Source organism: Idiotropiscis lumnitzeri, chromosome 8 (assembly GCF_059441095.1).
Source record: "Idiotropiscis lumnitzeri isolate Australia: NSW breed Sydney's pygmy pipehorse chromosome 8, RoL_Ilum_1.0, whole genome shotgun sequence".
NCBI lineage: Eukaryota > Metazoa > Chordata > Actinopteri > Syngnathiformes > Syngnathidae > Idiotropiscis > Idiotropiscis lumnitzeri.
The window spans coordinates 16,704,616-16,721,057 of NC_142398.1; the positions used below are offsets into that span (position 1 = coordinate 16,704,616).

General features: G+C 39.8%; 1 protein-coding gene across 1 annotated transcript; it reads left to right on the forward strand.

Moving 5' to 3' along the window:
- Positions 1 to 2,702: 2,702 nt before the first annotated feature.
- Positions 2,703 to 15,671, forward strand: cygb2 (cytoglobin 2). The gene is made up of 3 exons (XM_088303592.1): positions 2,703 to 3,275; positions 9,246 to 9,477; positions 11,165 to 15,671. Exons 1-3 carry the CDS (start codon positions 3,085 to 3,087, stop codon positions 11,327 to 11,329), a joined length of 588 nt encoding a protein of 195 aa, XP_088159718.1. The 5' UTR covers positions 2,703 to 3,084; the 3' UTR covers positions 11,330 to 15,671.
- Positions 15,672 to 16,442: the final 771 nt, after the last annotated feature.

Sequence of the window (16,442 nt, forward strand, 5' to 3'; positions counted from 1 at the left end):
TAGTTTTACCTCAATTTTTATGGAGTGTCTGCCTTGGGGTGACAATATACTACCTAAATAAACAATTTTCTGTAAATATTCTTTGTAGAATAGCTTTGACAGCCTGGGGGAGGAAACCCTTTACAAGTATTTTTTGTTCTGTATTTGAGATTTATGTTTTTCTTTCAAGAAGAAGAACAGGGAATGTTCACTATGCGTAGTTGTGATGTGTCTGGATTTCCATATAAAATCTGATGGAGTCCTACACAGATATTTGTTAAGCAGCTATTTGAATAAGAATGGGTAGGAGAAGTAATAGAAGAAGAAATTAAGCAAGCTCAGGGGTGGGCAAAGTTTTGGCACAAGAACCAAATTTGGTTTTTAAAACTGATCGATGCTATCTAAAGATGATGATGCTGTTGAAAAAAAAGTTTAGATGTAACTCTCTCTTCATTTTCTCTGGTTTGTGTTTCGCTTGGTCAGAACAATTTATTACAAATGCGCTGAACAATATCAGTCACTGTCGTCCAATTACCACAGTTCGTGTCATCTTCTTCATCTACTCCTGAGTCGCCATCAGAATCCATTTCAATTGGAATCAATGTCACACTGTCTGAAGCAGAGACGCTTTCAATCACCCAATACGAGTTATGCCATTTTCTGCCCAGACCTTAAGCTACCACCCAGGTCCTGCAGATATATTTGAACTCATTTTCCCGTCAAAAATGTTTGCTCCACATAGCCAGAGCCCGGCTTCCGTTGCTGCTATCTACACGCTTCTTGTGAAGTCCACAATCTGGGGATCAGTCTCAACTCCACCAAGTCAGCCTTATCTTACCTTGAAAAACCTGCCCGTCACGCTCTAACTCTGTCATCATGATTGTCATCCATGCCCTGATCTCTTCTCAGATGGACAACCGCTACAGAATCCTGGACATGGTGCAGAGTAAGGTCAGAGGCTCTCGTGCTTCTTTCTTTCTTTCTTTCTTTCTTTTAATGATCTGTTGTTGCCCACTGCCCAAGTTACCTGGCAACTGGGAGTACTGGCACTTATATATATTTTTAACTTAAAGCACTGCCTAGATGATGTTAGAAAACAATTACATGAATCCTAATATTGTAAAAAAATATTATCAACAAGTCAAGGACATAGAAATGGGCATTAAATTTGCCCCATGCTTAGGCATTTTTATGCCAACTTGTGAGCTGGAGTTTTTGTTTTTGTTTATTTTTGCTAACCCACCCAAAAGCTGTTTACTGTAGATTTGAGGTAGATTATATGACTTTATTTAGATCTGAACATGATCGCATCAAGTTGAAATCACAGCTCCATGCTCAAAACAGTTTACTTTTTGGACACCACGTCATCACTCACCTTCCGATGATATTATAAAATAAAGGAGACACATTATGGCGAATTGACTTTTTAATTGCTTGTTTATAAATAGTTGAGCCCCAGGAGAGAATGCCTTCCATTAAGTATGAAAGCACAAAGGTCAATCAGCAAACTAAATACCAGCAGATTAATACGCAAAAGAGTCACAGGAGAGAAGGGAATAGAGGAGACGCGAGGAGCAGAGCAAAAACAGGAGGACACAGGTGACACTACAAATGAGACGCGGGGAAAGCACACAAAGGAGCACAGATGTCATCATAACACGATGAAAATATCCCGAATACAAACACAGTCCCAGCACTTGGTGGCCATAAGACGTGTTTTCAAGTCTCTTGCTCATCCCTTATAAAGGTCATTGCCAAGGTTTCATTCCACAGTGGTTTTCATCCCTTTTCTTCATCTCTTAATCCTGAATCAAACCTTAACCCACACTTTGCCATCGCTTCTAGCTCCTGGGCTATGGCAGGGCCAGCTGTAACCTCAGAACTGAAAAAAAAAAAAAAAATCCAATATGCAATATGGGAAATCGGGCACAACATTGACACTGATCATGCACCTTGGGAATCAGGCCCAAAGTGTCATTTTGGGTCGAGATAAATCATAATCGACACATATGGACAGAGACACTAATGAAAACTTTCTATTTTCAAATATAAACAGACCCTGTAGGTTTTCCAGTGAGGGTTTTATGCTTTTGATTCCGATACCAATCATCCAGGAGTGAGGTTGGCCGATACCGATTTCAATACCCATCGCATTAAAATAAAATTTAAAAAAAAGTTTATTATCATAATTGATTAATCTGACAATTACATTTTTGATTAATTGATGAATCAAACTAAAAAACATTTCATCCAAATTTCCATCCTTTTATCAAACAAAAACTGATTTTTTTTTTAAATTGACCGAGTAGAAAATTAAGAAAATATATATTTTGATTCAGTTACTGGTTTAGTCTATGACGTGCTGTGTCACTTTTTTTGTGATTGGCAACGGAATGCATTGATCGACATACGCAAATCGTCCGATCACGATCAGTGCCCAACGATCACAGCACCGCTAATGACAACTATTAAAAAGTTTGTAGAGTTATTTCAGTAAAAGTGCTGTGTAATATACTTCTGGGATTTTTCCAGGTTCCACATTTTAATTTTCAGGCTTTTCAATGACTGCTTTGTCAGGGAGATGGAGAGATGTTTAAGGTCCCTGCATCTCCCTCACTCGCTCTCTCTCTCACGCTCTCTCTCTCTCTCTCTCTCTCGTGTGCCCCTCTCGCTTTTATTCTCCCCACCCTTCACTCATCCCATCAGGTTTCCTCACACATACAGCCTGTGTGAGAGGATGAGACAGACACAGGACAAGTATGACAGGGAACAGCATCAGCACCACTGACGAGGGGACAAAAAGTGAGGAAGTGGAGTGACAGCCAGAAAAATACGTTTTTTTAAGGAGAGGGAAGAATCAAAAAGGGACAGCTGGGGGACTTTTTTTCTTTTTTTTTTTTTGTTCTTGGGCCATTATTGCTGTCTTTCTTCCTTTTCCCCACCTCTCCTTGCCCCCTTTTTTTTCTTTTAACTCCGCTTCTCATCCTGGTTCTTCTCCCAGCTCCCGCCGTGGGGTCTCAGCTCTCCGTCACCCTCCCCCCTTCCCTTGCTCCCTACCTCCCCCGGGCCTTGCTTGGAGCCTCCAGGCTGTTGCGCCGCAGGAGGATGTCTCGCAGGGAGTCTCCCCCGCCACCCTCGCCAGAGCAACTGCTTGGAGTGAGGAGGCGGGAGGTGGATTGCGACGACCGTCCGGAGCGCACCGAGCCGCTGTCCGATGCCGAGAGGGAGATCATCCAGGACACTTGGGGGCATGTGTACAAGAATTGTGACGATGTGGGGGTGTCGGTGCTCATAAGGTGAGTTTTGTCAACAGGTGAAAGCCTCCGAATGTGCGTTAAGGCAACTCATGATATTATTGGGAGCACGTTATTAACTTTAGGATGCTCAAATTCAAAAACTGCATGTCTGTTGGTAACAAATGGCTGGAGTGTGATTCTGCATGCCAGCCGAGGAAATTTATTTTCTCACATATGTGATAAGAACTTCAATAATTACAAGGGGTCCGTGGTTTGCGACAGAGTTCTGTTCATACGGCAGCGACATTTCTGTACATAAGTTGCAAAGTCTCGTGGTCTATCGCTCACATACTCTTCACGTAGAAGTAAAGGTAAAGGTTCGGAAGGAACAAAGTACAAATACTGTGTCATTGTAATTATTTAGGTTTTGTGTGTACTTTTAATTCCTATGTCAAAATAGGCTCATTCCTTTTTTTCCAACCTAATGGCATGTAAAAGAGAAATAGAGGTAAGCAAAGACTCATTGGCGTGTCGAGCCTTTCTTTGTTGGCTGCTAAAGCACCTCTAAAAAGAATTCAAACACCCCCCAAATTTTAGAGATGTTAATTTTTTCCCCCATGTGTTCTTAACATACGGGAAAGTTGTAAAAAGAAACATGCATCGCTCAGCTGAGACATAATATTTTAACGATAAAAAATACAGATACCCCCCCTCCCCTTTTTGAGAGTTCAGTGAATCTGCATAGAACTGTCACAAGAACGTGCGTCATCGTAGGCAAGTGAGGCAGTACTGCCCCCTACTGTGCCTTTTCCTGCATGAGAAGAATACAAAAATGATTTTAAATGATGTTCCATTGTACTTAAATGGTGCTTGCTTTACATTGATTTTTTTTTTTTTTTTTTGCAAACCAATAATCCTCAATGATTTCATCATTAAAATAGCCAAATGTGTGTATTTACTGCTCAAATACATGGGCAGGATGTGATGTCGAGCATTGCATGTTCCGCCAACGCCTATAAACGTTTTTGTATCACACATGCTGACGTTCAACAGTCTGTCTAATATATTTAATGAATGTATCTGACATATTTAGTCACACTTACTCCCAGTAAAGTCACTCAGTGGACGCTGGAGTAAAAAAAGTACATACTTTTTCGCGGCTAGCATGTGGCTATGCTATGCTCCACTAGCGCAATGCAACGAAGAAGCCCATAGACATGCGCAGGGGCAAGCTAAACTTCGTTTTGATATTTACGCAGATGCATGTTTACTTCACGTCACTTGCTCAGTTTAAAAACGGGCATTTTGCACCATTATGTGAATGAACAAAGCCGTCGGCAAGCAAGGCGAGCAGACCGTGTCAACCACCAAATTATTAATCTGTCTCTAATCTCGTTGCACACTTGAGTACAATGACAATAAAGGGATTTCTGATTTCTGATTAGTGGCATCACTCGCACGTGAAAGGACCAACTCTTCGTTCGTCGGAATACCAGAGAGGTCTCTAATCAAGTACAAAATATATTCTCACTGGGAAATATTTATAAAAAAATTAACCGCTAGTCAGTCTGGTGACCGGTGGTTGTGTTATTACTTTAGCTAATACTAAATGCTATCTTGTTTGGCAGTTCAACAGTGCTAATCACGTCAACACACTCTCCATTCTGCAACTTTTTTTTTTTTTTTGCAAAATCCTGGCAGCTATTGGAAGCTGGCTGTACCGTTTACCTTGCACCACTTTTGGATTGTAACGTCACCAGAAAAGCTCAGCTTGCGTTGGGTTTGAGCAATGACCGCAACATTAGGACTACATGTCCCATGATTCTTAGAGGCAGAAACGGGAATTACTTCTCGTTCTGTTATGACGAAAACACACCTGCTAGTTTTTACATGCGGATGAGAATGGGAACACAAATTAGTTCTATGACAACTGTGTGATTGACGTGGACCAAACAATTGTCTTTCTGACAAAAAACAGGAACTATTTTCTTCACTCGATGAAGAAAGGTAGGACTTTTTTTTCATAGCTAAACGGACATTGTAACTCTAAGAAAACCCTTAAAGGATTGTTAAAATGCACTGCAGACCACAACCAAGGAAAGTGATCGGAGTGAGACAAACTGATTTCCAGTTTGGGGCGACAGAATCCCTGAGGGGGCGGCACGAAAGGGCAGGCAGCATACTTTGCATGTGTGTGCGTGCGTGCGTGTGCGTGTGTGTCCGCGCGTGCGCTCGCGTGTTCGTGCGCGCGTATAAGTGTGTCGTCTTATCTGGGGGTGACAGAAATATGTTTTGGCACTTCTCCCTTCACTATCTAGTTTTCTCTTTCATTATTTTCCGTCTTTTCAACACATTTTGTCCTCCTTGATGAAAATATAATTAAAAGACAGTTCTTCATCTTCTGTTGGAAATCTCAATTGGTTGCGAGGGACGTTAAAATCAATTAAGTCAAAGCTGCAAGGCAGATTACATATTGTACTGCATTTAGGAATTATTGCATGAAGGCTGATTGCTATTTTAGTAATTGAAGTATCTATTTCTAAATCATGAGCTGTATATATGAATTTGACTTTATAAATCAAGTGAATGACATACTGTCTCATAATAAGGTAAACTGTACCTCAGTCAATGTCATGGTAACGCCAGATCACCTACTTTCGTAGACTTTAATATCGGTGTACCAGCCAGAAAACCACTCAGTTAGCACTAGCGTCAATGCTAACCGTAGAGAGTTGTTTTGAGTGCACGTACAAGCCGGTCTGAACTAAAATAATCAGAGCATGTTTAAAAATGCCGAGATGTTATAGAGCTAAGATTCATTGTCTGAGGTTAGTGATTTTGATAATGTATTACGTGGTACGTGACATCCTTCTTGTTGTATGCATAAGTATCATTGCGTCAGCACAGTTCAGTTGTACTTAACTTTTAATTCCAATATTTTTTTCATTTGCTGTGCAATACACTTGAACTTAAAAAAAAACATGCAGTAAAAAGAAAATAATAATCTCTCAAATGTTAGCGGTGCTTGAATTCAGTTTAGGGGTGCTTAAGCACCTCCAAAAATGGGCGAGAAAGGCCTTTGTTGAGTATTGACCCACTCTCGTTGAAAGAGTGTAATTCTCCACACTTGACTGGCTGTTCCTCGGTTACCTAACAACCTGAGGCTGACCCGGTGGTCACAGACTTACACGGTTGATATGTTATTATCAAGAAGCTGAGCGATCAGTGCACAACAGTCACCGTGGGCACTAAGATTTTTTTTTTTCACGTTCATGCCGCTCCATCTGCCCGGATGCATGGAGCCGAGAGACAGTGGCAGCAGCTTCGGTTAATCTCAACAATGCATTCAAATGCAATTGCACCACCGAATAAGATCTCCTCGGGCAACTGTAGTGCATACGGCAGACGCAAGTTGCATTGTTGAAGTGGCATTTTGGTCGACAGAGCTGTCGAATGACAACTGAAATATTATCCTCATCGGCACACTACGTGACGTTAAAGAGGTCAATCATCACCGGGGGCTTTTTCATTTTTACGAAGAGACAATTTTAGGGTGATCTTGATCTTTGAGATCTTTGTTATAAGGTGGTTATTTAGCCAGTCTCTTTATCAGTATGTTTTCAAAGTGAATAGTAAAAGGATTACAGCTCTTTATGGTGACGTGAAACCTTTCCAGCACATCATTTATTCGTCTTTCATCATCTGTGAAAACTGTTTTGAGGGGGAAACGATACAAATCAATACTTTTAGGAAGCACTTCATTCTCATACACAATTTATTTTGCTAAATGTTGTCTTGTGGTGCCCTAGTTCATGTATAACCGATGCACCCGGAAATAAAGTATCAATTATGATGCAACTAACTTTTTTCTTTTATGATTAATTAGTCATTTCACCGAGGAAATATTACGCAGCGGCTAACAGCTCTCCCTCCTCTAATCTCGTTGCACTCTTGAGTACAATGACAATAAAGGGATTTCTAAAAAAATTATTTTGAATAAGGTGCATTTATCCCCCCCGCCCCCCAAAAATAACTGAAGTCATCTTTCTAACAGTCTGCAATAGTTAAATATTGATGGTGTAGAAAAACACATCCTTGTCGATTCAACAGTAAGACCCAAGGTTGTTCACCCCGCTCTAAATAATTACTTGTAGAAAAAATCTCCTAATTTGATTCAAGTATGATGAACAAGTCATGCTAATGGTGCCCATTTGACTTTAATGGCTTCATCTGAATGCAGAGACAGGTGCAAGAAGGAATTCCGAGCGCTCACACAAGGACAAAATGTTCCTCAGTTTGCTTGAGTAACGCAAGGTTCTACAGAAATGAAATATACAGAATGAAATATTAAGTGGCTGTGACCGGCCAAGTGTTTGAATGTGTTTTAAATATGCATTCACAAATAATTTGTTGACAAATCCGGGGTGAGTGTAGTCGGACGTCCATCCGTTCATTCATGCATTTTGTTTTTACCTGACCCATCCTGTTAAGGGTTGCAGGAAGATGGCGCTAATCCCAACTCACTTTGGGCCAAAGGCAGACAACACCCAGGACTGGTCGCCAGTCAATCTCAGGGATTGCTAAATACCATAGATTACAAATGCTAATGTTAAATTTGATCTTTTTTTTTTTTCATTAAAATAAATAATAGTTTTTACAGCCACCGATTGTAATGAAATAAAAAACAGTCATCTACTTTAAATGGTACACGACGCAAATTGTGGTATTATAAAGAAATCCTTGCTGCTGCGATTATTAACGTATTATAACACGTAAACCAAATTACATCATAATCGATCGGCCATCCAAAGTATAATGATCGAGACAGACTGCATGAACAATGAAACCGTGAAAAAGTGGATGATGTTCATATAGATCAAAATCTACAAGACTACGTATATTTTCTGTCACCCAGGAAAAAGTGTGTCTTTATCGTGACAGCTGGTAGAGCCAAGCTGGAAATGCTATAGGCAAGCGAAAGACTGTCTTGGCCTGGCATGACAGAATCTGGTGGCTGTAGATGCAGTTTATCAGGGCTGCCCAGGGCCAAACTCTAACTGGGGGATAATTGTATCCACAATTTTAGCCAGCGTGAGCAGTGACAAGATTTAAATGAGGTCAGAGTGGTAAGTTAAGAGTGTGAAAACAAGTAAACATTTTACATCATTATGTGGCCATTTTGGAACTTTAATGATGAAAATCAAATGCCTGAATCAATTTACACATTCGCATTTGGCCATAAGATTCAATTAGTTGGCTGCATCTAAACTGACAAAGACTCGTAAGTTCTGCAATATGCTGCGCAATTGCACCGGTGACGCGCTACAAATTCCCCAGTTTGCACATTCCGTTTAAGGATTATGCCATACTATGCATTTAAATGCCATATTATTTGGATTGTAACCCCTCTATGAAGTACAATTTTACTTTTGCTAGATTGACATTTTGAATTTAATTAGCTTTGGTTGTACGGTTTACTGTACCTTTGTCTAAGCGCGTTAATTCGTTATCAGCAGCTTGATTAAACTGTTAAGCAATGTTTATCTCACATTGCTGTATTGTCACCTTCTTGTTTTCAAAACCCCCAAATGTTTTTTTTCTCATGCCTTTTATATCTTCCCAATCCTCAGCTCATTCAATTCTACCTTGGAATTTAAAATGATTGATTAACCAAACATACATAATTTGGGCGTGCACGAACATGAGTGTCCAGAGGAAACCTAGGTAAGCACAGGAAGAACATAGAAAGTCTGCACAGAAAGGCTGGAGTCGAGATTCGAACCCCGAATATCAGAACTGTGAGGCAGCCATATGTCCCCGTACGGCCTCGATTGATGATTATGATTTTAGTAAACTTCAGTGACCCCCATAGCATTCAACGGTCACCAGAGTCAATTATATTCGTGGAGCCACAAGCTGTGCATTTTACTAAATGTAAAACGGATGAATCCTAACCAAAGAGATGGCCATCTTAATTTTCACACGAATCAAACAAATGACGCCCATTTCGTGTTGTAATATCATCCCCAGGTTCTTTGTGAACTTCCCATCTGCCAAACAGTATTTCAGCCAGTTCCAGGACATGGAGGACCCTGAGGAGATGGAGCAAAGTTGCCAGCTTCGACACCATGCCCGCAGGGTGATGAATGCCATCAATACTGTGGTGGAGAACCTCAACGATCCGGAGAAGGTGTCGTCAGTGTTGGCCTTGGTGGGGAAGGCTCATGCTATTAAACACAAGGTGGAACCAATGTATTTTAAGGTATGAATGAGCTCATCTGTTACACTTCTCTTAAAATGGTGAAAATATGAATCAAGCAGAAAAATCTACTTGTTTTTATCCATCACATGGGGCTGTCATTTTTGCCTTATCTTGCTACTTGCTGTCAACTAAAAAAAAAAAAAAATGACATCACAGTGCCTAAGAGCTCAGATAACGACCAGGGTTCGAAATCAACATTCACTCGCCAACCCGCCAAATGTGGATTAAAATGCTGCTGGAGGTGCTGAGAACTAGGCGGAGCCTCAGGGGGTATCGCACCTTTTCTGTTGCCGGTCCTTCCCTATGAAATGAGCTTCCATTAAATGTTAGAGACTGTTGCTGTTCCGCTATTATTCTGGCATTTATTGTAAATATGTTTAGGCGTTTTAATTTATGTTTTAATTACCTGTTCATTTATATGGCGGCATATGGTAAGCACTTTATTACAGCTCCATCTGCTATATCAATCAAATTGGATTGTATTTTATTGTATTGTAAAAAAAAAATGAAAGGAAGTGAAGCTGTAGAATCAGTCAAAATACCAAGCAAAATGCTCAACAAGTAGTGTTTCAGTTCCCCTCTATCGTTGCATAATTGCCAATCAGAAAATCAAGCATGCATCCTTCTTCATACGCTACAAGATACTTCGTCTCTTCATGTCTTTTCAATATCATCTTCCGAAACACAGCTGCGCAGAGAGCACGTTAGCAGCAATGAAAGCCACCGGCATCTGATTGGCTTTAAATAATTAAAAAAATTCAGCAATAAATCATGATGTTTATTTTTTTTTCTATCTACATTCTGCATGTATGAAATCTAATCATATTCCAATGAAACCTTGATAAATACATAACGGATGTTTATATGTATATATATATATATATATATATATATATATATATATTCTGATTGATCTATTTCAGTCAGCTTTTAAAAAGAGTGTTAAATGACACTCAAGTTCCAAAAGAGACACTGAGAGATAGTTATTTGATAAGATCTGCAATTATCTTTAAGTCGCTGAAAGATGTGAAATCGGGCCATTGAAGAATCTTAAAAGCAGGATCATGGCAATAAAAATGATTCTCAGGCTTTCTGATCATACAGCAAGGCACCTGCATTTGAAATGTGCATTCATTCTCTATTTCTCATTTTATTACCAGTCCGAAGATACTCAGTTCTCAAAGGTTGTTTATTGCATCTCAATCATTTTTGCTGCAGATTTATATTCGCGTATTACATCATACATCCCATGTCCCTTGATGCTCATATGGCCCACGTCCTTACTTCAATGTTTTGTCCTCTCTAGCGTGTGACTCTCATTCCCTTTGTGTTCCCTGTCTACCTTGTTCTTTCATCTTTCACCATCACGGACACGTTCAATTCTCACCTGTCTCGCCCACCTTTCTGCTACAGTAAATTGGGCTGATTTCACCCCCAGCTGTACTCCTACCTCACAGAATACTGCTTTGATTTATTTCCCATCTCCCTGTTGCTCATAATATGGCCATTGTTTTTTTTTTTTGCCTTATCTGCATTTGCGCAAGATGTGTCAGAAAAGTTCCAGGACTGCGTTAGACTTCAGGGGGGTTTACTTTGAAGGGGAAAGCTGGTTGTTTGGAGATGCAATATACCTTTTGTGAAAGCAGTCCTCGAACCTTTGTGACACCGCTCGTATACCACATTCCAGATTCTGAGTGGTGTGATGCTGGAGGTGCTGTCGGAAGACTTCCCGGAATTCTTCACAGCAGAAGTGCAGATGGTGTGGACCAAACTCATGGGTGCCGTGTACTGGCATGTGACGGGGGCCTACACAGATGTGGGCTGGCTCCAGGTCTCCAGTTCAGCCGTGTGAAGGGGTCAGTGTGAAGAAAACGTGCATTGGACTTAAAAAAATTCAAATTAAAAGGCAAATGACATGCTTCTCCACATTGCTTACGTTTTGCAAGCAAGGTTTCACAGACATGGATCTTGATGAGAATGATGTTGATGATGAGGATGAGTGACATAGTCATCGACACAATTGCTCTGCTTATTTTCGTGATATTTTGGTGCAGGGGAGTTTTTCTGTTCTCTACATTTCCTGGGCAACTCCTTCCAATGTGGGCTGGCAACATCTGCAAACACGAATAGCATTTTAGCTCAAGTAAGTGCTGGTTGGTATATTCTTCAGCAGCCATGGCTAATAGTAATTATCAAGTCAACTGTCGACTGTTGCCAACCACACAAGGGAAGCAAAAGCATGACTTCAAGCAGGTGTAGTCCAGCAGGGGTGGCCCCGTCCCAATTTCTTTCGCACATAATTTCCCTCTTGCCGCAAATCTTGCACGTCACGCACTTTTCTCTGAGACAATTATTTCATTTAGACGGTTAAAAAAAAAAAAAAGGCAAGTGTCTCTAAGACTATATGCAGTTAGTGAAGCTGTCTGGAGCATTCATACATTTACAAAGCATGAGACATAGAGTAAATGGTGCTCATTTTGTTCCCCAGAATAATTGGTCTTTCTGGTGAGCTAGCAGATTTTTTTTCACCAGATAAACAATTGATTCTTCATAAAATGCAGCAGAGCTATAATGTTGCATCTTGTTCATTTAAGAGCAAGAGCAACATAAAACACAAGTAACACTGACAATGCTTTCTCCCAAAAAACATTTCTTCTTTTTTTTCCTTTTAAAAAATGATGCCCTGTGCAAACTGCATCAATTGATGGCAAACAGCTTAATCTCCTGTCGATTTTTATTTGGGGCACTTTTGTCCAAGTATTTTCAATCACAAGAAGTAAACAAGACACGTTATTGTTTTTACAATGCATGATTTTCACAAAGAATGCACTTTAGTATTGTGTGCATGAACCAGACAGCCACCACAGCTTGGTCACGGGCCTCCTGTCGTTTGGCTTTTCACTGTCAACTGCTGCTTGTGTTTGGTCACTCTCGCACGAAGCACACGCTCAAGTGTTCGCTTGAGATGAGGTCGCGACTATTGGCAGGCCACTCTATTTCATCTACTTCCAAATGAATTGCCACTGGTTGCCATCTGTATCTCTCTACATTGGCATTGCACTCAATAATGTCAGGCCTCGTGCAGATTCAGCCAACAGACACGAAAATGCTCAACATAAGCTGACAAGCAAATCGATAACATCCGCAGAATAGGCTATGTGGCTTAGATTTGGCACATTGACATGGGCGTGACACAGATGCTCATTTGTGCCCTTGATTCCGACAATACATGTTCCTTACACAGTAAATTTAGTAGAGTACATTTTACTCTAAAAAGAGAATATTTGGTCCCGGTAAAGAGATTAAAATATTCACCGTTAAATTCTTTGAGTAAATTTTATGCTGAATTTTACACTCGATATTTTACTCTCACATTTTACTCTATTTACTGTTATCAAATATACTCGATGGAATTTACTGTTTAGAAATAAAATGGCTTTCCAATGGTGTAAAACGTATTGGAAAAAGCATTTTTATGAAAGAGAAATAAATTGCAGAACACACTTGGGAATATTTTTTTTTATTAATCACAATTGAAATATTAATGTTATGCTCTATCTTGGAACTAGCAGACAGACATTGTAACGTTTGCATATTATCGAACACATTTAACAGAGCATGTGCTGACATTTTGGCTGTCTGTGTATGGATGTACCCTAATAACCTATATTATATATTGGGTAAACTTTTTTTTTTTTTTTTTTTTCAAAAGTCCATAAATGCAGCAGAATTTAAAAAATGCTACATAAAATTTAATTCATGTGGAAATCTGCTATGAATACACCTGGTGATATTTTGGAAGTAATATTAAAAGATGTTTAGACAGGGGATGATTTTAAGATCTAAGAATTCGGGGCAGTCAATTGCTGAAGCCCCACTTTCGGGACCATGGAACCGCTGACTGTTATTTGTTTTTTACTCTTTCTGTCCTGTAATCCTCCGATTTAATGGGGGCAATGCTCCTTTTTGGCTCTATATTGATGCATTATGTGCTCTAAATATCTTGTTTAAACTCTGTCGTTTGTACAAGTGAACCATGTCTAAGTGTACACGTACGCTTCTGCCTTCACTTATTCACTTCCACATGAATCCGTTTCCGCACCAAAGAGGGCTGTTCACGCTTTTTGGTGAAGTGCTTTACATTTTGGTCGACTCTCTTTAGACAAACGCAGAGTAAGATGAGAAAGTAAGATGGAAAATATCCGCATGTGGGCACGTTTCACCGACAGTCCTCCCCCTTTGCTAATATTTACAAGGCTGTCACTGAGTTTACCTCATCGGAGGGACATGCCTCATTAATGGCTCCATTAAGAGCTTTAAAAACGCTTCTGGAGGTCTCGGAAACAGAGGGCATGTTCTAACAAGAATTTTGAACGGTTTTATAGTAAAGGTACAGCACAGAAATGCCATTTTCTGTGTCTTGAAAAATCACATGCCCCACCCATGTAAGTCCTTGAAATAATGACAATATATAGCATTTCTGCATGTCCTGCCATTTATAGTCCCCATCAGTCTTTTAAATTCCCAAGCATACACTGCAAATCTGTTTAGGATGGACATTTGATCCAATCTTGAGCTTGCATCTGCTCCACTGATGTCCTGTCTCTCCGATTCGACCCTCGTTTCGATCAGCATCTGGCATTTACGAGGAGGCAATGAGTCTCCGCTCCTCCTCATCTGGTCATTCATCTACTTAACGTAACATCCCATTGCCTCAGTAATGATCATCTTCATTCAGAGCTAAAACACTTTCACAAATGCGCCGTATGCCGTTATCCATCATACAATCTCATTCACTGACGATACTTCTGCATAAGCGCCCGTTCAAATCTTTTAATGTAGAGGAGATTATATTTAGTTTGCAATCAATAATGAATTGGAAGATTAAAAGAAAGATCTGCTTTCACCTGGTTTTAATTTTGGCAAGTGAACCACTACATACTTCAACTCATATATCTCACGTTATTTTATTTTGGTTGCCAATGTGGCTCACATACTCCATCCTTAATTATACGCTAGAGTATGGGTGGGCAAACTTTTTGATTGGTGGGCCACAATGGGTTCTAAAATTTGACAGAGTGGAGCAAATTGATGGAGTGTTTGGGTAACCTCAACTCATCGGAGAAAAGAAATACATTTAATTTTAAATGAAAATGAACAAGAGCATTACAACAAGATATCAGTCAGTATTTACAAAATAAAACATTAACAAGGTTTATTCATTTCATTTTTTTCAAATTCGGCGGGCCGGATTAAAACATTTAACGGGCCGCATGTGGCCCCCGGGCCGTATTTTGCACACACCTGCGCTAGAATTCAGATTTCATTGAAGTATTGAGCAGTGGTGGACGTTCAGGAGCCTTCTCTGCTGGTCAACATTTATAACCTAAATTCTAATATTTGTTGAATAAAATCGTATTAAATTATATGCAACGTGCATGTGGATGTTAATTTCTTCTTTGTCCAATCAAACGACAACCTTTCTGTGCCGTCAGTTCAATCAAATCCGCACAGGGCCTTCAGAATTAGTAACGCTGGCTGATGTAACTTAAAATATTCATGATCTCTTTGACCAATCAGACTTCAACTTCATCTTCTCATCAGCCGATCTATAAAACAATGTGTTCTCATGGATGACCCGAGTTATATTCGAGTTCCATCTCGTGACTATAAAACCCAGCAATCGCTTGCTTTGTGACTTTCAATTTGCATCATTTTCTCCTCTTTCTATTAATACACACAAACACGTAGATCCACGATACATCCCTTTTCACATTCACATACACTCACGCTCTTGTGATTGTGCATTAAATTAGCTGACTCGGACATGTCCATGCATGCCAAATATGCCATAGCACTTAATCCAATATATGCTTAGAAAAGATAACGAGCCATCTCACACGCTTCACGGCATCACGGCATAAATGTGGAACGATCAGTTTTCTTGTGAAATGATTTTGTCAATCAGTTGACTTGAAAGTGCAGACTTAATTATATTTTTCTAAGTATATCTATGATAATGATTTGACATATTTGAATACTATATTATCGTGTCATTGTATACGACGTTGTTGGTGGGAGCAAGTGCAGTGACTTTGTCGTGTTTCAAGCATGTTTGCACATCGTGCCACAAACTCGAACCTCTGTAGACGTGGTGAACATGAAAATGGTCAATAAAATGCACTTGAACATTTGTTTCCTGTCCTGTCCTTTTGGCAAACAATGTAGCGCATTGTCGTTCTTCTGGTGATGGGACGAAAGTTGAATTTCCAGTTGTTTAGTCCTCATCATATTTCTACCTCTTCACAATTACTGGTACACCACTGTGGTTGCCTGATAAAACACACACACATGCACGCGCACACACACGAAGAGCCAAGGAAAAAGCCAAACACACTCATGGCATTAATTATTGCGCTGATTCTCAATTGAATTGTTTGTGATTTTTCACATGATGTCACACGGTTTGAGATGCATTTTTCTGTGCAACTTCTACTTCACTGTCTACAATTTATTGGAAATGTCTCAATACACAATGGGAAACAAATAAAAAAAATAGAGTGGAACGCAGAGGGAACTTCAACCATAAGCTGGATAGTCTTCCTTTACGGAGTAACCATGGTCTGTCACATAGTAAGATAGCACTTAAAAAAAACTTTTAAAAAAATGTATTGGAACTGATAAATGATTCGGCGAAAAATTCCCCTCTTTGCTGTTTTTGTTTCGGCCAAAGCCCTGTCTAATACAAAAGTATTGCTTTGGCGCCATCTTAGTGCCAAGGAACTTTTATGACGCAAGTGCTTCATTTAGTCAATGCATTGCTCTGTCAAATCAAATATTTGTGATTTGCCACCATGAAAAATGCAAATGATCATGGCAATCATCTTCTTTAGGGACAATCACATTATGTTTTTGTGGCTCATTTGAAAACAATAAAGTAAACTGCATTTCGTTTAATTTAGCTG

What these genes read in the sequence shown, in the direction of transcription:
- cygb2 (XM_088303592.1), top strand. Translation starts at nt 3,085, where the DNA reads ATGTCTCGCAGGGAGTCTCCCCCGCCACCCTCGCCAGAGCAACTGCTT. An exon ending in GGGGTGTCGGTGCTCATAAG is followed by an intron (nt 3,276 to 9,245) that starts GTGAGTTTTGTC and finishes TATCATCCCCAG; the next exon opens with GTTCTTTGTGAACTTCCCAT. An exon ending in TGGAACCAATGTATTTTAAG is followed by an intron (nt 9,478 to 11,164) that starts GTATGAATGAGC and finishes ACCACATTCCAG; the next exon opens with ATTCTGAGTGGTGTGATGCT.